Here is a 22430-nt window from a genome sequence, read left to right as displayed (position 1 = left end):
CTCAGACAAGATGGAATGAGCAGAAGACTGGGCCGTAGAGACCTGGGGTCTAGGAGTTGGTGGTAGCTGTTGTGGCTGCTGTGTTCTATATCCTGCCCAAAGGTCCCAGTACAGCCAGTTAGGATGGATGGGTGGCAGGAGCCATTGAGGTTGTTGCCACTGCTAAATCTGTTGCATGGGCTTGGGTGAGGAGTGTCTGGGTATGCATCTGAACTGTATCATCATCATCGTTGTCATTGTCACTCAATAGAGGTGGTGCTGAAGCTGGCATGGTAGAGAGGCTAAATCTTGATTTATCCAGGGTGCTGTCGGTACTGAATAGTGGCATTCCCGGTACTGAAGAGACTATTAGCTTCGCTGACTTGATGAATTGTGGTACGGGTGGAGGCAGGAGTGGAATGGGCACCACTGGAATCTGCACCATTGGTGCTGGCAGTCTGGGTTGCAGCGGTACGAGCTGTTTCGTATGAGCTGCCAGTGACGAGTATTTGGTTAGCAGGGGGCCCTGTGGGAGGCAGCACTGTGGCGCTCAGTGCTGAGGTTAAACGTGCTCTTGTCAGTGCCGTGGTCGACACCAATGGCATTCTTGCCGGTGCCAAAGTGGAGCCTTTTTATTTTTATTTTTTCAATGGATACCTATTTTGTTGGTACTTTGGTGGAGGAAGGGTGGGCCTTCTCCTTGGGGTCTCATCTTGTATTGGTGCCAGCCCCATTCCCTGCCTGCTCTTCTGGCACTCAGATTGTATCGGTGCAGGGGCAGACTTTTTATTGAGAGAGCGCTTCCTCAAGGGGGACTCAGTTCCTGAGGAAGAATGGGACCTCTTTCCAGGTACTTGGGCCCTTTCCTGGTCTTTTGGGCTCGACTTAATGGGAATCCCTCTCTCAGATGCCGCCCCTGGGATGGATGCCTGGGGAGGAGGGCATGCTATGCTCACGGTCTGAGGCAGGTCGAGTGGTCTTCTCCAGCTGTATCATTTTTAGATGGAGTTCTCTGGCTTTTCTCATTCTTGTGAGTTTCCTGCAATAAGGGCACTGATCTGTAGAGTGCTCCTCACCCAAGCAGCAGACATACTCAGAGGGCCTGTCCGATATGGGAATGGATAGTCTGCATCCCGTACACTGCTTAAATCCCGGTGAGCCAGGCATGTCCCAGTAAAAGAACAACTTAGGGAAGTTTCTGCCAATTGGTGCTGCAACAATGAACTATCTATAGACTATACTACTTAAACTTGAACCAGAGAAAACAGAAACCCAGAAAAAAAGGCTTTTTTTTTTTTTTTAAAGAAAAAAGAAACTAACAACTATGGTAATAAAGCTAAGTATTAACTATTAACTCATTAGCTAAGAATGAGGGTGACTGCTAAGCTGCGACCAAAGCCAGTGGTGGTATAGAAGGAACCAAAGAGACAGTTGACTTCGCATGCACGATAGCTGTTTCAAATGTCACGCGCCGGCGTCCTGTGTCTGCAGCCAATCCATGGGCCCTACTACCGAAAGTCTCTGAGTAGAGCTGCATTGGTGCTCAAGCACCCAAGGTGGAGCACGCACAGGGACACTCCTTGAAGAAGTAGTTGCAGCAGCTCAGAGAGCTACACGGGCTAGCTCTCCCAACCCGGAATCCTGGGTACATACTAGAGCAGCCAGTGTCCATGATCTAGCATTTAATCTATCTAGACCAAAAGCTTAATCAAATATTTCTACATGTGCTGCAGTCATATCCATAACTGCAATCAGTACAGTTATAGGGTCACATTTTGATACCCTTGCTCACACTCAGTAGTCCATAAATGGTCTCATTGGACCTGATCCTTCACTGCCTTGCACTTTATGCAGTCATTTACAAGTAGGACTCAAACACCACCCATCTGATTTAGGAGTAGGGATGAGAAAGGTTGACCGGCAAGCATCACCCATTAAGGATAATGTGGGCAATAGTTTTTGAAAGGGGGCCACTTCACAAATTTCTAAAGCGGCCATGGGCTGTCCTGGAAGAGGGTGGGGCCAGAAGCCTTCCTGTGCTCCTCCACCCACAGACCCTGATTGGCCTGGGGGAGGGGGAGAGCATGAAATCTTTGCCCCCTCATCCCCCAGTGCCTAGAAAGAACCACCAGCTGTTTTGAACAGCTGAAGGTTCCCTCTGGTGCCATGCACGCCTGGCGGGGAAAGGAGACTTAACGCGCTCCCCTGTCCCAAGGTCTGGGGGGAGGAGGGAGCAGCAGGGCAGCAGCTGGCTGGATCAACTGGCTTGGCAGGCTGAATCTGGCCCTTGGAGGCTGTCTTGTGCAGCACAGGGATAAGTGATTTGGGTGCAGGAGGGCCTGAGAGGTCTGGGAGGGATTTTAGGTGAAGGAGGCAGTTGTAATCTGGGGCACAGGATTGGGGTACAGACAGAGATGTGGGTTGTGACCTAGGGCAGGGGACTGTGGTGCATGGGTTTGGGTTGTGACCTAGGGCAGGAGGGCATGGTGATCTGGGGCAGGAGGTTGGAGTGCAGAGACTGGGAGGGGATAGAGGCTCGTGAGGGGGGCAGAGGAAGGCTCTGGCTGGGAGACACTTACCTGGCTGACTCCTGGCCAGCAGCCCAACATGTTTCTCAGGCAAGAGCCTGCCCTGCCCCTGCATAGGCTGCAGGGCCATGTGTTCTATGAATAAGAGCCTGAGAAGAGGGGGGAATGGTGCTTCACACGCTGCTTGTTCTTCAGGATAGTGCTGAGGGCAGGAGCAGCATTCCCTGCTGTTAAGAGTTTGTGGAACACAAACCGCCCACCAGTCACCTTTCTGAGTGGCGTGCAGGGGAGGGGCAAGCAGGGGAGTCTGCTTGAGACTCCCTGCTGCATCTGCAGGCCAGATCTGGTAGCTTGGTGGGCCAGATCCTGCAGAGAGTGTTTTGCTGAGGCCTAATCTAGCCCTTGGTGAGTATACCGTGCATGGTAACAGGTTTACTTTGTAAAAATATGGTGTAAACTGCAGGCCCGGACAACATAATACCAATGTCCGTGTATAAATCTCAAATTCCTATCTATACTTGTGCCATAAACTATTATACCTAGGCCTAATGAGTATTACATTAATATTTTACATCACTCAAGTGTGCCAGGTATTTTATAGTACAGAGAGACAGTCTGTGTGCTCGCATAATGTATTGGGTGTATCTGACTGGGCCACTGATTAATGAGGCCACTTTAGAAGTCTGCATGAAGATAGAATTATAAACTATTCCTGGAACAGTAGCACCCAACCTGCCTTCCTTCCAAACAGGAGCATTTGCAGTAGCCTGGTCTCCCCCAAAGTGACAGTTTAGAAAGAGCAAGTGCTTATTTTATTGGAATCAGACACATGACATAAAAGATGAGAAAGTCAATTTTACCTGTGAAACAAGACCGATTTGACAAGTGTGACGACATCCCGACTGGCATTGTACCCAGCACAAACAATGGCAACATGGATTGTCTGAGGGAGAAAAGGAAACAAATAAAGTCTTCTTTTTATTTTGCGTTTTATCATTCATTAAAGAGCAAACCGACATGCCGGGCTATATTTATTGCCACAATTGTTAGAGACTGGAGTGGGTGGTCTGCAGCTGTTTGCAGCCCACTTGAGGCAGTTTTGTTAAAAACATTTTAATTGAGTTATAACACCATCATCATTCCAAAGTCATTACTGCTGCTAAATTACATCTGATGTGGGAAAGGCATTGTATTTATCATCTGTGTGAGGAGAGAGAGAGAGTGAGAGAGTGAGCATTACGTTACATATTTATACATGCACACACAGTTTCCAGGTATACTATTAAAGGTGTACAAATATGCACAGATATTCTAAACACTGTTTTATCTTCTGTACTGAGATCTGCAAGTGTATAGAGATCCATTATAAGCAGACATGTTCCAGAAATTTAAATGATCTAAAAATTAAATATGATTATTTTAGCTTTTAATCTGAGGATGAGCAAGGATGGAGTAAGACTCCAAGAATGGGATACTGGAATAGTTTTAACACTTCTGCCCACTCTCCTTTGAATCTGTGGCAGAAGTTTGGCAAGTTCTTCTATTATCTCAAGGAAGGGTAAGGAAAGTTAAAAAGGTGCTATTAATTCTCAGTAATAATTATTAACATGAACATCATTCATTTACCCTGATGTGAATGGTTCACAGTAAATCAGTGCCATTGCTTTGGGAAAATAGAAAATTAACCTTTACAGATTTTGATTTGATCTTCCCTTTTTGGGAAAAAAAAAAAAAAAAAAAAAAAAAAAAACCTGAATCAAGAAGCCAAAGAGAACTGTAGGAATGTCTCACTGGCTTCCCTTTGAAGCTTGGCTAGCTAGTTTCTGACTCAGACAGCTCTCACTTTCTGAAGGGAGCTCCTGAGGCAAAGAGCAAATAGGAATTTTCACGCATAGGGTATGTCTGCACTACCAAGTTTTGCTGATAAAACTTATGTCCATAGCCAAAAGCTGAAAAACCAAAAATCACCAGAGGATGTGCACACTTCCTTCCTCTGTCGACAGATCATGTCCACACTGGGGGCACCAGCGTGAGCAATGCACTGTGAGTGTATGTCCCACAGTGCAGTGTTGTGTGAAGGCAGAGCTCATCCTTGCCCATCTTGGGATTCCCTCCAAATTCTCCCATAGGTTCCTCCACTGCTGGGAGAGGCAACAGGAGTATCTCTGAGCTCTCTGTGCTGAGGAATGCCAAAGCAGCCAGCAGCTTGTCCCCCTCCCTCTGTGTTTCTAGTGCAGGGCAGAACAGAAGCACTCCAATGATTTACTCTGTTCCCCAAACAAAGAGCACACACAGCTGTCAGATACTTACCAGAACTTTGAAAGGGGAAGAGCACGTGCCTGAAGAGCAACAGAGATCAAAACACTGAGTATAACAATTTGCCTATCACTTTATGGAGTTCTAAGCCCTTACTGTCAGTTAAAATCATGTTTAAAAGTCTCAGAGGGGTAGTCGTGTTAGTCTGTAACTGAAAAAAATTAAAAAACTTACCCATGAAAGCTCATGATAGAGACTATGTTTTTTTTGTTAGTCTCTAGGGTGCTGCAGGACCATTTGTTGTTTTTAAAGTTTTTTCACTTAAAATCATGTTAGCAGACTGGCTTTATACACAGCTTAAATTCTACTTCCTTCTGGTGATTGCAGACCAAGTAAAATAATTCTGAAGCCATGCTGTAGACTGGACTTAGACACAATATTGTTTGCAAGCACAGTTTTGCCTGGTCTGTCCTAACCAGAAAAATCAGGTTCTAAACAGTGCTACCATGAGCCTTTCCTGTCTCTAACCAGCCTTTTCTAAGCAAGCCAGTTGAGAAGTTACCAAAAACTGTGCCTCATGCCATCTGTCAGCTGCCAATGCCCTAGATCCTCCTCTTACAGGCTTCTGGCCACAGCATAATAGAGAGATGCTACTTGTTGCTCTGTTGAATGATCTCCTCCTGCCCAGAGGCAAGGGAAACACATCCATATGCCTCCTGCTGGACCTCTCTGCAGTACCTGATACTATTGATCACCAGATGCTCCCGTCTTGCCTCCAAGGTGCTGCGGGAATGAACAAAAATGCTCTGAAATGTTTCAGAGGGTTATTGTGGACAGCTGGTCCCTTAACTTCCAAAATCTTCACATGCAGTATGCTGCACGGCTCAGTCCTCTCCCCCCTATTATTCGACATATGTATGAAGTCCCTGAGAAAGCTGGTGAGACAAGATAGGCTGCATCACTGGCAATACACAGATTCCACCTTATTAGCTCAAAGGCAAAACAGCACCATCAACCAGCTTTCTTTACAGCTATCCATATTCTGCACCTTGATGAAGTGCAGTTCAAATAGAGGCAAGACTGAGCAATAATGGTAAGATGAGAACCCCCTCTTATCTATGAAGTCCCTCACTACCAGGGCCATCTCCCTTTGATTACTAAATTGGCCAGCAGTCTCAGATACTTTCGGAATTCCTCAGGGCATGTCTAGACTACCCGTAGATTCCAAAAGATATGCAAATTTGGCGCAGATTTGCATATCTTTTTCTGATCTCTTTTTTGGAAGAGGTTTTTTTCGTGGAAAAAAAGCAGTCTAGATGGGGTTCCTCCCTTTTCAAAAGAACCCTTATTCCTCAAAAAGTGAGGTTTAGAGGGTTCTTTTGAAAAAGGAGGGGTTTTGTGCGAAAAACCCCAGCTAGAGTGCTTTAAAAAAAATCTCTTCCAAAAAAGGGATCAGAAGAAGATATGCAAATTGGCATATCTTCTTTTGGAAGCCGAGGGTAGTCTAGACGTGCCCTCAGTGCTTCTATCTCAAGTGGCTAGAAGAGTCTGTCCCTCCTATCAGATCCACACCTGGTCACACTGATTCGTGCACTGTGACGTCCAGATCAATGGTCTTCAAGACAAGGTACAGGACCAAGTCACTTGCCTAGCATAAGACAGTGAAGATGCCTTGGAGAAGGACAAGAAAGTTGGTACTATCCTTGTGGACTTGTCAGCTGCCTATGACACTGTCTGGCATTGGGTGCTGACAGTCAAATAGGTGTACTACTTCACGGAAGTGATAAAGATTTGGACTTTCATCTTACAAGCAGGAGACAAAGTTAGCAAACGTAGGCATCTTTGTAATGAATTCCCACAAGAACGTGTTCTAGCGCCTCTTCTTTTTAACATATGTGCTTATGACCTACCAACAACTAAGAGTGATAAGAACGTATATGTGGATGATATCTGTCTCATTGACATCGATAACACTCTATATGATATTAAAGGTTGCTCAGCCAGGATATGAATGCTCCAGTTACTTCCTTTTTCAGTGAAGACTTATATTAACTGAGTCTAAGACTATGGCCTCAATTTCATCGGAACGATCCCCTCACAAATCAACCCCTTACAGTCTGTGTTGAGGATCGCTGTCAAGAGGGCCCCCACCTTGCTGTATGAAAATTGGCTTATGAACATGAATATGCATAACACAAAGACATGTTAGGCAAAATGCATCATGTAACATATTTTAAAGTCACAATCTGCTGAATGTATATGCTATATTTTTGTACATGTATCATTCTTGTATGTGAAGTTAGAAATATGAAGTCTTGATCTGTTTATAGTTTTAAATGTGTTAATGGTGCCATAATTGATACTCCAGAAATTTAATGGCCTAGTGCTCAAGGTAACAATCCATCAATGTGTTTTTTCCCCCCTGTAAGCCTGGATTATGGTTGGTCATGCTAAGACATATGGTCAAGCCCCCTAATGTTGGAATCCATTTTGGATTTTGTACTTTTTCACTCAAGGTAAGGGAAATTTGAACTGAAAACTAAGAATTCCTGTCTTGGGCAAAGGGCACATAAAAGTGGGAAGCCAACAATAGTGAGAGTATCCAGATGTCAGGAGACCCTCCTCCCCTCACTTATTATTCAAGATGCTAGCTGGAAACATCTGGAAACCATGAGAGTAAGAATTTGCATGTAACGAGAGTCTTAGTGTGTTAAGATTAGCTGCTGCGTTGCTTGCCATCACATATCTCCTACTTTTTATGCTTAATGAAAACACTTGTGTTTATGATCAATCCCAGTATAAATAAATTGTTGGGGGGGGACGGGGACGCAACCATTGTGCATGTCTCTCTTTCACTGATAAAGGGACCTGACCTTATGAGCTTTCTCTGAGTAAAACCTAATAGAGTTAGCCAGATTTATTTGAGGTTTTGGTCCTCTTTGGGTACTGTCAATGGCCTTAAACCTGAGTCCTCCCAGAGCTGAGCTGGATCAGTGTCTAAGTTGCTCTGCTGGGGGGGTTGTTACCCAACTCTGCCTTGGCTGGAAGAGACCAGAGCTTCTGTCCCAAGAGGACAGGGTGGTGTGGCACCCCAGAGGTCAGATAGGCAGGATCAGTGGCAGGATCAGCACACTTACCCCAACTAACTTTGCAACATTCTTTAGCAGTGGCCATTCATGCACTCATGTCCAGTATTATCAGTCAAACATCCATAAATAAACAAAGGCATATCGAGGAAGACAGATATGTCATCACAGAATGAAATCCACTGTGGGACAGAGAGGCAGGCATGCTGACAAAGCTCCTGGACTTAATTTTAACAAGCTGGTTACAGGGACAGTCCAAGTGGCAGCCACAATGCAGAAATATGACTTAGACTCGGGTGTCCAATAAGACGGGGATTAGCCCCTGGTAAATACAGCAGCAGCAGCCCACCAGGGGCTAACACTGGCAAGCCACATCCAGACTGCAGGCCAGTTATCGTCCACCACTAGCTTAACTACGTCATCTTTGTGACTATAGGGCAGCAATGCAGATGGTCAAACATGGCAAACATGGCAGAGCAGTGCACAGTTAGAAGATTGGAAGGTGAAGTGCAACACCTGGCTACCTCTGATGATAATTAGGATATTGACTGTGGTGCATATGGCAATGACTTCCAGGCTCAGTTCTGTAACTCTGTTCTAAGAGTGAAGTCACATACCCTGAGAAAGCTCCAGCTGTCACGAAATGTAGCAGACCATCTCCACAAAGACACCTTCACAGTGCTCTGCTCTCGGCACATTCACATGCATGTTCATTCACATTCACATGCATGTTCATTCACATTCACATTCAATGCTAAATCCACTCAAATCCATTGTCTGAATATTTAGAAGCCTTCCGTGGCATTGCCCATAGCCACTTAACAGTGTCTCCTTCTTTGCAGTCACTCCCCCCAGCAACTACAGTACATTGACAACTACATTCTGCCACAGCAATAAATCGGTTCGCTAGTAGTGCCAGGTCTGTGAATGCAAGGCATTGAACTTTCACAAGCTACGGCTCCAATTCATGCAAGCATGAGATGAGAATGACCACTTGATCAGACCTATGTTACTGAGCTTCCCTTCTCACACATGCAATTCATCATCCACACAATTCCCTGCTGACTCTCACCTAAACTGGCTCCTAAGAGAAGGGTGTGTAAAGACATTACTCTCCCCTCAGAAAAGGTCCTCGTCTGCGAGCTCCTGTTTCTCTGCGCTTCCCAGGTTCGACATGACCTCGTCAGAAAAGCTATGCCAGCCCACAGGACACATAAGCTATAAATGTTAACTATCATCAGCTACCTCAATGAAGATTATCACCCGGGCCATATGTTATCCGAGAATAACATTTTAATCACATTTAATTGCCTTTTCAAATGTTTCATAATTATTGAAACTACCCCAAATGGAGAGTTATTAAATGTTTCAAGAACTGAAAAGCTCTTGATGGTGACCTCAGTCTATCATCAGCACTTTTATTCTCCTACATTGTTCTATACTTGCCCCTTCTTTTGTACTGCTTCCCAGTCCCTTCCCCACTCTACACTCCAAATCTTGCTTCAGGCACTCTTAGGTCAGCGAACGCAGAAAGATTCAATTAATACCTGCAAATTTCCAAAGACTGAGAGTGGGGTGTGTGTGGGGAGTGAGCATGTATGTGTACTGTTCGTTTCTCTCTCTCTCTCTCTCTCTCTCTCTCTCTCTCTCTCTCTCTCTCCCTCCCACCCACCCACCCACCCACCCACCCAACCTGGCATCTCCAGTAATAGCATAAACAATGAAACCCCTGGCAAATCTGATAACAGAGAAGTTAAAATTAAACTTCCATTGCTGTCACTGAATTATAATGTGAATTCCTTAAGAAGAAGGAAAAGCTATTTTGTTATCAATATTGTATGTGATTAGATAGGGGCACCGTATGCACAGTGAGGTTTCATGTTTTATATAACCATTCCCTCCAGCTAAATCCCACAGAAGTACATGTATTTTTGGAAGGCCACTTTAAAAAAAAAAGAAAAGAAAATAGTTTAACAGCTATTCACTTGTCCTAAATTGGCTAGGGGTATTGAGGCTAGAGCTCAGCTAACCGGTACTTGACTAAGAATAAAAAGCAAGGTCAAATGTATTTACTTAGGGCCTTGTCCTCCTACTATTAAATTCTATTGCAAACTTCTCCTTACACTAAAAGCAAGATGAGATCCTCATTGGTAGGAGAAAAAAGTCTGACTCCCAATCTTTAGCCCCAGTATTACATTTTTTGATTGTCAGGAAAAAAGCTCAGTGCTGGAAAAAAGTGTTTTGTTTTTAAGAAAGGCATCAAATTTGTCAACTGAATAGACAGCAGGCCTAATATTATTTGAAGATATAATTAGGACTAATTTTTGCCCCTTAATCATAGTATATTTTACCCCAAACAAGGTAAGAGGCATCAGATTAAACATACTTTTTTTAACAAGGGTGGAAAATCTATTTTTGAATCTCTGGGTCCTTCCAGTTTGGCTTCATTTTGAACTAATCCTCACACTGGTTTTCCATTTTACACCTGCAAATTTATGGGTGCATGATGACATCACTTAGAAGTCCTGCTACCTGATTTGCTGACACAATCAAATAGTTGAATGTCTAAATGGCAACTGATGCACCTGCAAATATACAGGCAATAAAACAGACTAGCCAAAAAAACAGCCCCTCCCCCCAAGCCCATGGCATTGGCCACATCTGTCCTACAAGAATATGCAGCAGCTAATTGCTGAGATTCACATATGGCTCTGCATCAGCTGTCACTAGATACTCCATTGATAGGCAATTCAGAAAAAAAACATATAGATTAGACAGCAGCAATCCAATGAATAGAAACTCAGGCTATGCCTACACTGGCAAGGTTTGGTGACAAAAGTGCTGACAACATGCAAAAGTTGCCAGAAGTGAAAACTGGTGTCACTGTTTTTTCTGCCTTCCACTGTTGACATTTCACAGCACTGTGGTGTCAGTTAGAGCAAAGAATGTGTGTAAGCATCCCACAGTGCACTGTTGTAGGAAGGCAGAGCTTATTCCAGCCCTTCTTGGGATTCCCTCGTAGCTCTGTGAGCTCTCGGTGCTGAGGAATGTCAAAGCAGCACAGCAGTCTCTCCAGACCTCTCCCTGCATCAGCAGGCTGCCTGCAACTGTGTTCCCAGTGCAGAGCAGAAAAGCAGCATTCCAAAGACTTGCTCTTTGTTCCCCAAGCAAAGCACCTCACTCAGCTGGCGTACTTCCTAGAGCTTTAAAAGGAGAGGGTTGCCTATCTGCAGGGCAGCAGAGATCACAAAACACTGAGCAGAGCCATCAAGGCAGGCATTGTGGGATACTGGAAGAAACTAGTTCTCTTGACAAAACAAACAGCAGAATCCACACTGGCTTTGTCGACAATAAAAGGAAGGGAAAAGACAAAAGTCTCTCGCAGGGCTGGAAGTTTTTGTTGCCAAAAACTGGGTGTTGTTCCTGACAAAAATAGCACCGAAGTGTAAACACTCTCCCTGTTTTGTCGCCAAAAGGCAGTTTTTGGTGACAAAAGGTGCCTGTGTAGACAAGCCCTCAGAGTTCTGCTGACAAAAGAGCTACTGCACAAATAAGCAAATAAGGTTTTAAAAAGCAATGTTTTCAGCTCTTTGGAAAGGGGGCCAGATTCACAGATGATTTATATGAGTATTGCTATAGTGCAGTCAGTACAGTAGGCCAGTTTACACCAAAATCTGGACTATGAGAGTCTAAAACAAGACATCAGACAAATAATAACAGACACCAACATCAAGAAGAAAATCAAATAGTTTCAAGGGGACAAAAGCAAAGTATAATGTAAAACAATTTAGAATTTGCTGCACAACATCAGAAGCACAATACTTGGTTGAATTAACCGCCCACCCTCACCCATGCACTGCTTCTGGTAAGGCTTTTTTGGTTTTACCTCACACTTCTCCACTGCTGGCTGCTGCCCGCACTCTGAGCTGTTCCCTGCCACGATGCCAGCCCGCAGGCTCTCACTGTCTCCAGTTCCCTCCTCCATGGAGTAGGTTTTGGAGTGATTGCCACGGCGATGCGTTGGGCTCCGGCTCTGTGCCAAGCTGAGTTGTTTGCGGAGCACACGGTTCTCCTCCTCCACCTCCCGCATGCGTATCTCCAAGCTCTCCCGCTCCCGCTGGTTTGAGGCTGTGTAATGAGAGCTATGGGCCTGAGATTCGATTGGTGACAACGACACTGCCTTCCCATCTAAGGGATGGAAAACAATATCTGGATGAGAGCAGGATTAACATTTTGTATGTGCTTTATATATAAAAAAAATCCCAGACATTTATTTTAAATCAATCTACATCTTATATAGACTAAAATCCCAATTTCAAGACAGCACTTAAGCATGTGATTAACTTTGGGCAAGTGATTCAGCCCTACGGATTTCAAGTCCCATTAACTTCAAGGGAACTTAAGTACATGCGTAAAGATGAGCATATTTGTCTGGGACAGGGACCTTTGCCAGAATCAGGCCCTGAACTGGAAGACAATGAGGAACACGAGGATTTAATATAATGACAATCGATGTGTTGTTAGAGGAAATGACAACTGACATGCAGTGGGGGAAGAATTTTTTTTTAAATGCATGAGACAGAGTTTTTTTCCCATTTCTCCCTCCCTCACCCCAAATTGCAACATTTCCAGTGTCAAATCGTGCCAAAAATTGACCCTGAATGATTTCATGTGTGACAGAGTGATTTACATCACTCAGGAGAGACCTAAGACACATGAACAGGAAAGTATAATTACATATAATATACCCAAGAGAGGATCATTCCGCCATCTGTTCCAGGTGTGTTATTGTTGCTACAAGGGTTTAGAGAAAGAAAATGGAGAGAGGCAGCCCGTCTGCTAGTGAAAGCAACGTTTTTCTAAATAACTTTTGACAGAGCACTATATTCAAGGCAAATGTCTGAGAGGTGACTGAAGAAAAACAAACAGTGTTAAATAATTTTCAGTTAAAATTAAATGGAGACCAATAAAATGAATGGCTACAGTTGTCCACAGAGAAGTGAGACAGTCTGCAGTTAAAAAGGCCTAAGCTTACAACACGTCACTGCAATGAGGATGATGGGCAAATGCCATGTACCGAGTACTTCTCAAAAATAAACTTTCCACCCACATGCATTTAAAAAGGTTGCACTGTTTAACAAGCCCCCTCACTGTGCCCAATCATACTGGCTTTATCAGACCAATTCGTGAGTGGCTTAGAAAAAGAAAATCATACAGTTTCCGCTGCAAAAAGTTGTTCTTTTCCTGCTTCAGCCTTCTGTTTCTTTCTTACTTGATCAATGCTAAACTCCTCAAACTGAGGTTATGAAAAACTACTGTAGAAACGAGAACCACTTTTCGAGCCTCCACTGTTGCACAGATATACACCACACACACACATAGGCATGCACTTCTATAAAAAGTTACCATCCTAAAAAAACCCCTGTTTGATTTTTTAAAATATAAATAAGAGTGATAGGCACGATTAAGGGTACGTCTAGACTACATGCCTCTGTCGCCAGAGGCATGTAGATTAGGCTACCAGATATAGGAAAATGAAGCGGCGATTTAAATAATCGCCGCTTCATTTAAATTTACATGGCTGCTGCGCTGAGCTGACAAACAGCTAATCAGCTGTTTGTCGGCTCAGCGCGATAGTCTGGACGCGCGGGTGTCGACATCAAAGGTATTTGTCGACCACCCAGGTATGCCTCCAGGTATGCCTCTGGCGACAGAGGCATGTAGTCTAGATGTACCCTTAGTTTGTAAAAATGTGTAGACACAGAAATTTGATGTCTGTTTGTTGATATTTGTAACTTGCTGAAACATCACAAATAGTTATTTTTAACAAACAAAACAAAAAGTTTTCTTAAGGTAGCAAAACCAACTAGACAACAGGAAATGCCCGAGAAGCTTTAACCTGTCCCCTTGTGAATATGCATTATGACAGTGGTCCCCAACCTTTTGGGGCTGCCGGGCGCGGGGCTGCGCATGCACCGCACGCCCAAAAGCAGGATCGCGCATGCGCCAGGCGCCCGGGGTGCAAGAATGGCTTGGGCTGGCCCTGGTAACTAGGCGAGTGCACATGAATGTCCCAGCGGGCGCCATGGCACCCACGGGCACCGCGTTGTGGACCACTGCATTATGACAACTTTTACAGATCACATCCTTTTCTTTTCACTGGACCCTCACGTCCTTCATGAATAACCAATACAAAAATACAATATCAGCAAAACTACCTATTGTTTAGAACTATCCAAAATGTGAAAAAAAAACCAGCAAAAATATTTTTCTCATCATTTGAAAATTTTTGCTGTTTTTTTGCTTCAGGGCTGGTGACACCCAATCCCTATGGGGCAATGGAAGGAGGCTGCACTTTTGCTGACTGCTACCAATCAATCTTTTCACTGATTTCAGTGTCAGCTGAAATAGATGTTTACTGAAATCTACTGATTTAAATCAAATCCTGCCAAGTCTAGCTATTTCATATGAAATTCTACACAGAAAGTGTTAAATACAGAGAAGCTTTTCTCCAAAAATCTCACCAGGGCTACTGCATCGATTCCCTCTGTACAGTATTGTTTCCACCTTGTGGTTCTCTCACAAGTCTTGCAAGAGATGGTGTTTTTCTTAAAACCCCAATACTTGGAGGCAAGTGACTCTGAAAATCTTATCATTCATTTAAAAGAAACTAAGCTTCTAGCACTCATGGGTACAATGAAAAGCCTGAAAATATGAAACAATTTGACCTAAAGGCTCAGACCAGAAAGCAAATTAAAAAAAAAAACAGGATTTGTAAGCCAAATTCATGATTTTTGAATGCTTAAGGTTGGCAGGATAAGTATTCTTGTCTGGATGAATACTTGCAGTGACACTGGCTTCAGCCCACCTATAATTAGACATGAACCCGAGAAGTTTTCTAATGTTGCAGAGTAATTTCATATATGGGCTTAACCTCCATATCCATTTGACGGGCCCATTAGAAATGTCAACAACAATGTTCTAAAAACGGCCATACTGGGTTATACCAAAGGTGTGTCTAGCCCAGATCCTGTCTTCTGATAGTGGCCAATGCCAGGTGCCCCAGAGGAAATGAACAAAACAGGTAATCATCAAGTGACCCATTCCTTGTCATCCATTCCCAGCCCGGACAGAGGCTAGGTAGACCATCCTTGCTCATCTTAGCTAATAGCCATTGACAAACCTATCTTCCATACATTTATCTCGTCCTTTTTAAATCCCCTTTGAAGTCCTGGACTTCACAACATCCTCTGGCAGGTGGTTCCACAGGTTGACTGTGTGCTGTGTGAAGAAATGCTTCACTTTATTTGTTTTAAACCTGTTGCCTATTTATTTAATTTGGTTACCCTTAATTCTTGTGGAAAGGAGTAATTAACTATTTCTTATTTATTTTCTTCATACCAGTCATGATTTTATAGTCATGTATTATATCCCCCTTTTGATGCTTTCAGAGAACTATTCACAATGACTCCAAGATATCTCTCTTGAATAACACCTAATTTAGACCCCATCATTTTATATGTATAGTTGGGATTACATTTTCCAGTATGGTTACTTTCCACTTATCAACACTGAACTTCATCTGCTATTTAGTTGCCCACTCCCCAATTTTGAGAGATTATTTTGAAGCTCTTCTCAGTCTGCTGTGGACTGAACTAATGTTTCAAACAAAAATGCATAATGTTACTAAATGTTCTGTATACTTATTTCACCTGGCCTTTAAAGAAAGATGGACTTAGGTACAGGCTGATAAGGAAGCACTAGTATTTTATCAAGTATGCTGCTTGGTAGAAGGGTTGAATTGGTTGTACAGCACTTTAGTTTTACAGTTAAATAAGCTGCCAGGATGCTCCTAGCTGATATATGGCTTTTTTATTTAATCTAAATCGAAGTAAAATCAAATCATACATAATAAGGACTGTCTGAGTTTAGTCCAGGTAAGAATACAAGGAACCAGACACCATTCTGTGAATTAACTAAAAAGCCTTTGAATGCTGTAATAGATATTAATAAATATTAATAAAGCTATGTATTTTGGGGACTGCTGCTCCATGTTTGGTCCTTGGCAGGCTTAGTCTTTTTTTTATACTGGTGTCAAGTCCTTTATCCCAATTATTCCGAGATATTAAAGCTGTACCAAGAATATAAAAAATGACTTGATAAATTTCACTACATATAGATCACAAATTACATACTGAAATTGGAGAAATAATGGCATGGTAGCCAGAAGGCAGAGGCTTATCACGGTAGGAACAGTAGATCACAAACTGTTTCCCATTACTTAACCCCTAATGAATCCTTAAAAATATATTAAGAGTAAAAAATTATATAGGATTATCCTCATTTTACAGATGGGGAAACTGAAGATCAAAGATGTTAAGAATTTAACAACATAATGACCATACTGGTATCAATAGAACAGGGCAATTATAAAGTGATCCATTCCCTGTTGTCCATTCCCAGTATTTGACAGTCAAAGGCTATGGGACATCAGACCATGGAGTTCCATCCCTGACCATCTGGGCTAATAAGATCTATCCCAGAGGTGGACAAACTCTGGTCCAAAGGCTGCTTGTGTGTGTGGCCCACAAGACCATCAAGGATATTAGTTGCTGGTCCTTCATGGGATTGTAGGCATATGAGTGTACTTGGCAAAGTTCAGGAATTCCCCTAACATCTGTCCCTTTTGCAGCAATTGGGCAACCAAGACCCACATCTACATAGAGTCTTCTGACTCCTCCAGAACCTCTTACTGTGGTTCTGGTTGCAGTTTTTCCTGCACCTCCTGATCACTGTGACCCCACAAACACTCAGAATCACCTCATCAACCTCCTCCTGGCACTAGCCAAAACAGCCATTCATCATACCAAGAGGAGGATGTTGAATGGAGGAAGGAGGTGTGCTCTGCAACTGTAGGGTATATTTCCAATTGTCTGTCCACACCAGTCTCTGGACAGTTTACCCGGGTGGCGTCCACTGGATTCTTGGACACCTTTTAGGAAGAAAGGCCACCTTTTAGGAAGAAGGGCTCTCTGCTTGTTGTCCACCTCTGAATCTTTGATTCTTTACCTCTGATCTCACTCCTCCTGTTTTGTTTTTTCATTTATTGTGCCCAGAAATTAACTGTAACCTGGACTTAGTGGCTCCTCCCCCTTACTTGAAGGGTAAGGCCTCCACCCACATTTCCCAGTACTACAAAGAGTAAACATCTTCCTACTTCAGCAACAAATGATGTAGGGAGTCAACTACCAATGACATCATTCACAACTCAGCTCCAATTCATGCTCTGGGCACTATCCCTCCTGTGTGGAATGACACACAGTTACATTGAAAAAATAGTACTTGGTCAGGCCATTAAGTATCATAATACATGTGTACAACACAGACAAATTAATATTTTGAGCAAGTTTAATTCTTGCATTACCCAACTGGGGCTTGGGGTATTAAATTGAGAAAGGTTGAGGGTTACTACGTAAAATACAGAAACAGTTTATGTCAATCTAATGGGCCAAAGGAGAATCCCACTACACATAGCATGATGAATCTGCTAAGCAGGAAATTATTATTTGTGTGAACCTCATCCCCACTCATCTATGAGATTCTAGGTTCACACGGGAACCACCCCTTCCTCTGACTAGTGAGGGAGGGGACAGAAGTGCTGTGGAAAGTTACTGACCGAGTCACACTTGAGGGAAGTGACCTAGGAACCTGGCACTTGGAGAAGCACAGCAAGCCAGGAGGAACAGAGACTGGAGTCAAGGGGAACTATGTATAGAGCAGGCTGAAGCAGGAGCACGGGAACTGCAGGAGAATAAGGCATGGCTTGTGTATACTGCACATAGATACAGGTCTATGAGGAACTCACAGAAAAGTAACAACGTCTGGGGCAGAGAGATGGTGCAGAGAGGTTCTAAGGGCATACACCGTGAAACCTACAACTTTTTCCTTGTTTTTAATATAAGATTGTACTGGAAAGGGCACCCCAGAACCCTCAACAGATTATGCTTCAGGGATCCCAAAAAGAATATCTATACTTTTCTTTAACCTGTAACTATTTAAGCCACTGAACCTAGAGCATCTGCAACTTTTCCCTTTTTGTGCCATCGCCTACTGACATACTCCCTTAACTTTAGCCTTATGTTTGAGTGGCTCTGGGGATTCACCAAGAGTAACACCTATAAGCTTAGCTGCTGATGCACTTTCAGCATTTGTTTCTAAGTCATGGCAAGTAAGAGAGAGATTTGGTATGCCACAGCACTGCACAGCTATAGTAGTTACAATACTGTGTGTTTTCTTCTGAACGTGGCATTGGTTCATGTACAAGTATTCATTTTCTGTAGATAAACTTCCTAACTAAATGTTAAGATTCCCATTTCATTTGTAAATTAAAAACAAGAGCCAACATACACTAATATACAGGCAGTCCCCGGGTTACGTACGAGATAGGGACTGTAGGTTTGTTCTTAAGTTGAATCTGTATGTAAGTCGGAACTGGCGTCCAGATTCAGACACTGCTGAAACTGACCGCCAGTTCTGACTTACATACAGAATCAACTTAAGAACCCCAGGCGTCCCCAAGTCAGCTGCTGCTGAAACTGATCAGCAGCTGATTCCAGGAAGTCCGGGGCAGAGCAACTCTGCCTGGGGCTTCCTGTAGTCAGTGCTGGTCAGTTTCAGCAGAAGCTGACTTGGGGACGCCTGGGGCAGAGCAGCTGGGGTGCTGCTGGGTTGCTCCAGTAGCGCCGCTCCTGGGTGCTACTGGACCAACCCAGCAGCACCCCATCTGCTCTGCCCCAGGCGTCCTGATTCAGCCGCTGCTGAAACTGACCAGCAGCGGCTGAATCAGGACCTGGGGCAGAGCAGCTGGGGTGCTGCCGGGTTGGTCCAGTAGTGCCCAGAGCGGGCGCTGCAGGACCAATCGGCAGCGCCCCAGCTGCTCTGCCCCAGAGTCCAAAACAAAAGCCTGGTCTGCTGGGGGGGGGGGGGGGAGCACACTAGCTGTGGCCCCCCCCCCAGCAGACCAGGGACACGGGGAGCAGAGCCTCTGAGGCTTTGCTCTGGCAAAGCCTCAGAGGGAGGGACCCCGCCGCGGCTGCGGCTTCAGTCCGGGAGCCTGTGGTCTGCTGGGGACTGTCCCCAGCAGACCACAGGCACCCAGATTGAAGCGGCAGCAGCGGCGGTTCCCCGCGCCTCTGAGGCTTTGCTCTGGCAAAGCCTCAGAAGCGCGGGAACCCGCCCGGTGCCCCTGGTCTGCTGGAGACGGTCTCCAGCAGACCAGGGGCACCGGAGCAGCTTATGAACAGGGCTTTCTCGCCCCGACTTCCGGGGCAAGAAAGCCCTGTTCGTAAGTGCGGATCCGACGTAAGTCGGATCCGCGTAAGTCGGGGACTGCCTGTACCTTAATTTCTTTGCCTATAATTAGCCTTTCCCCCCCACTTTCTGTCTTCCTCCTCATCTTCCTTTTCCTGCTTTCATTACCTAGTGAAATTCATGTTTCCCAAGAAAAGGACTAAAAATACCATCTCCCTTATTTCTTCAAGAAGCAGAGCCAAAAAAATATAAGGTTTTATCAGGATGGGCACTGAGAGAAAGTAAGATTTTATCAGGAACTTGGCTTGACAAAGATAACATGTTATCAAGAGGGGACTTTGGCAAAGATAACACATTATCAAGATCAGGAGAGAAGCTTGGGGAAAACAATGTGTTAATACCTATTAGGTTTTAAATCAAGCATCTGTTTGCTTGATGAATCATTATTTTTTCCAAGCCCCACTCCAGCAAAAATGTTGATTTTTTTTGGCAAACGATGTTTCTGGATAACACTTGAGGGGAGTGCTTTCTCTAATGGCACTAGAGGGATTTTCTCCTTTTTAAAATGTTCTTGGTGAAAGATCACAGCCTGGTGGCCCTTGAGGCTAGAATTTCTATATCCAGAAGTATCCCAAAATACCTATCCCGTTATTTCAGGCTCACTATTCCGACACCCCTATAAACCTCATTCTATGAGGCATAAGGGACATTTCGGAGTAGCACTTTATTTTGAAATTTGGTGCAGTGTAGACAGATCCAAACGACTAAATAAGCTATATCAAAATAGCATTGAAATAAAATATGCAATTTGCGTAGTTCAAATTGCGTATCGTATTTAGAGTTCTGGTGCAGTGCAGATATGGGCACTTGCCTACTAAAATGCAGACTAAGAACAGCCATCAAAGGGTAATGGCTTTTGACCATTACCAACCATTTCTGAGTAAGGAGCAGCCATCTTGAACTGAAAATGCTCCATGTCTCATTACTAATCTCCTGGGCTACACAGTAAATGAAATGCAATTACAACCATTTTCTGAAAATTGGCAACAAGTCATAGCACTGTGAAGAAAACTTAAACCAATACCTCAACGTGGCAGAATGTGGTTGCCTGGAATTCAGTATATGCCTATTCTCCTGGGATAATTATACTTCTAACTAAGAGGGAGAAGTTGTGGAAGGGATATAGGAATAGGGTTGTGAACGCTGACTTAAGTTCTTCTGGGAATTTTTTTTCCCCCAACATGACAGTGTCATTTTCTTAAAACATCCTATTAAACTCCCTAGGACTGTTTTCTATAGTCACCGGGAGATTGATGCTGATTTTGGGAAACCCGAGGCCAATCCTGGAGGACTGGCAATGCTATATTGCAATGTGGAGTGAACAATAAAGCACACTCACTATAAATACTCACTTTATGATTCTGCAGGGAAAATGCTGTAGCCAGCTGGATTTCATTGGTTTATAATGGGAGAAGAAGGGAAGATAAAAGCAACTAATAATTTTAAGATTTAGTGTGAAAGAACTGCATCTTTTTTGGCATTCATCACATGGATACATCACCCTTGTGCCAGCAACCTCACCATTTCATAGAATCATAGAATCCTAGAGCTGGAAGAGACCTCAGGAGGTCATCAAGTCTAGCTCCCTACCCCACCCAAGCAGGACCAACCCCAACTAAATCATCCCAGGCAGGACTATGTTAATCCGGGACTTAAAAACCTCTAGGGATGGAGATTCCACCACCTCCCTAGATAACCCATTCCACCACCCTCCTAGGGAAATAGTTTTTCCTAATATACAACCCAGACCTCCCCACTGCAATTTGAGACTATTGCTTCTTGTTCTGCCATCCGTCACTATTAAGAACAGCCTCCCTCCTTCCTCTTTGGAACCTCCCTTCAGGAAGTTGAGGGAGGCTAGCAAATCCCCCCCCACCCCCCCACTCTTCTCTTCTGCAGACTAAATAAGTCCAAATCCCTCAGTCTCTCCTCATAGGTCATGTGCTCCAGACCCCTAATCGTTTTGGTTGTCCTCCGCTGGACCCTCTCCAATGTGTCCACATCCCTTCTGTAGTGGTGGTCCCAGAACTGTAGCTTCTGGTCACACCCATTTATAGGTGTGACCATTTACATGAAAGTAGCGCCAACTATAGCTCTTATTCATCAGTCCAACTCTAGTCTGCAAAATGCATGCTCACCTCCAGGTGCTTAAATCTGTCTGAAGTTAAGCATGTGCCTAAGTGCAATCAATGCCTCTTTTTCCTTATAGCTGTAAATACTGCAGGTGGTACCATTAACAACACTGGGGAGCAAAGGAGTAGAACTGTTCTGTACTGGCTTCTACTCGGTTTTTAAAAAAAGGCGGGGGGGGGGGGGGAGGAGAGAGGCAAAAGGAGAAAAAACCCTAACCCTGTTCTAATATTTTTCAAGAGTACAACACTAGTAAGAAAATAATATTTTCAAGCTCATAAAAGGCTGTTACAGATAACTTTTGTTTTCTAGAACTGCCACAAGAGTAACTGCAAGCAACTGACAAAAATGCTAACTCAGGGCCTAGTAATAGTTAATTCAGAATCTCCTGCTCATGAGTTGGCTCAGCTGCTCATCAATAGAGACTCCAGCTGATAATTAAGTTAAACTTCTGAGCAGTATTTGCATATGTAAAGCGCACTTTCCCTGCTGTAGCCACAATGAAGACTAGAGAATGCATTTCCTGATTGTACAGCACTTACATTTAGGGAATTTCGGTGAGAGGGTCTATTTTGCATATGCTTTCCTATACTAATCATGCCAGCCATTCATGAAAAATAAAAATCTACACTTAAACATACAGACATATACATGCTAATGCAAAAACCTGTTGACCTATATGCAAGAGGTAAATACTCTTTATCACTCAAATTCAGCCAAAACACCCTTAGCAAGAATACTGCCATTGTTTCCAAAAACATACATGTTATAGTCTGGAAATTCCAAATAAAGGATTGTACTTTATACAGAAACCCCAAACATTCAAAAGATAGGCCAATACATAGGCGAGATATCCAAATAGATACCATTGTTGAAGGTACTTTTGCTGAAGTAAGGGACAGTGCCTTTCAATGAAGGAAAACTGGGAACTTCCTTATATTCTGAAAAATGCTTAAGAATTGCTCTCTGGTAAGAGACCCTCCAGACCTTGCAAACCATGCAGGAACTCAACAAACTCAACATAGATGCAGTCCATTGCTTCCGAGATGTCCTCTAACTGCCACAGGTAACTTTCTTTTCC

General features: G+C 43.8%; 1 protein-coding gene across 7 annotated transcripts in view; it reads right to left on the bottom strand.

Moving 5' to 3' along the window:
• Positions 1–22430, bottom strand: part of LARGE1 (LARGE xylosyl- and glucuronyltransferase 1) — a 498136-nt gene that overhangs the window by 221527 nt on the left and 254179 nt on the right. For all 7 annotated transcript variants that reach the window (XM_025178894.2, XM_025178889.2, XM_025178890.2 and 4 more), the window contains 2 exons: positions 11736–12037; positions 3368–3450 (listed from right to left, as the gene is read on the bottom strand). In XM_025178894.2, the coding sequence (XP_025034679.1) occupies positions 3368–3450; positions 11736–12037 (385 nt within the window). The remainder of the gene's footprint in view (positions 1–3367; positions 3451–11735; positions 12038–22430) is intronic.

This window comes from Pelodiscus sinensis, chromosome 1 (genome assembly GCF_049634645.1).
Source record: "Pelodiscus sinensis isolate JC-2024 chromosome 1, ASM4963464v1, whole genome shotgun sequence".
NCBI lineage: Eukaryota > Metazoa > Chordata > Testudines > Trionychidae > Pelodiscus > Pelodiscus sinensis.
Note: the sequence above shows the minus strand (reverse complement) of the source record. Positions and strands in the feature narration are given on the sequence as shown.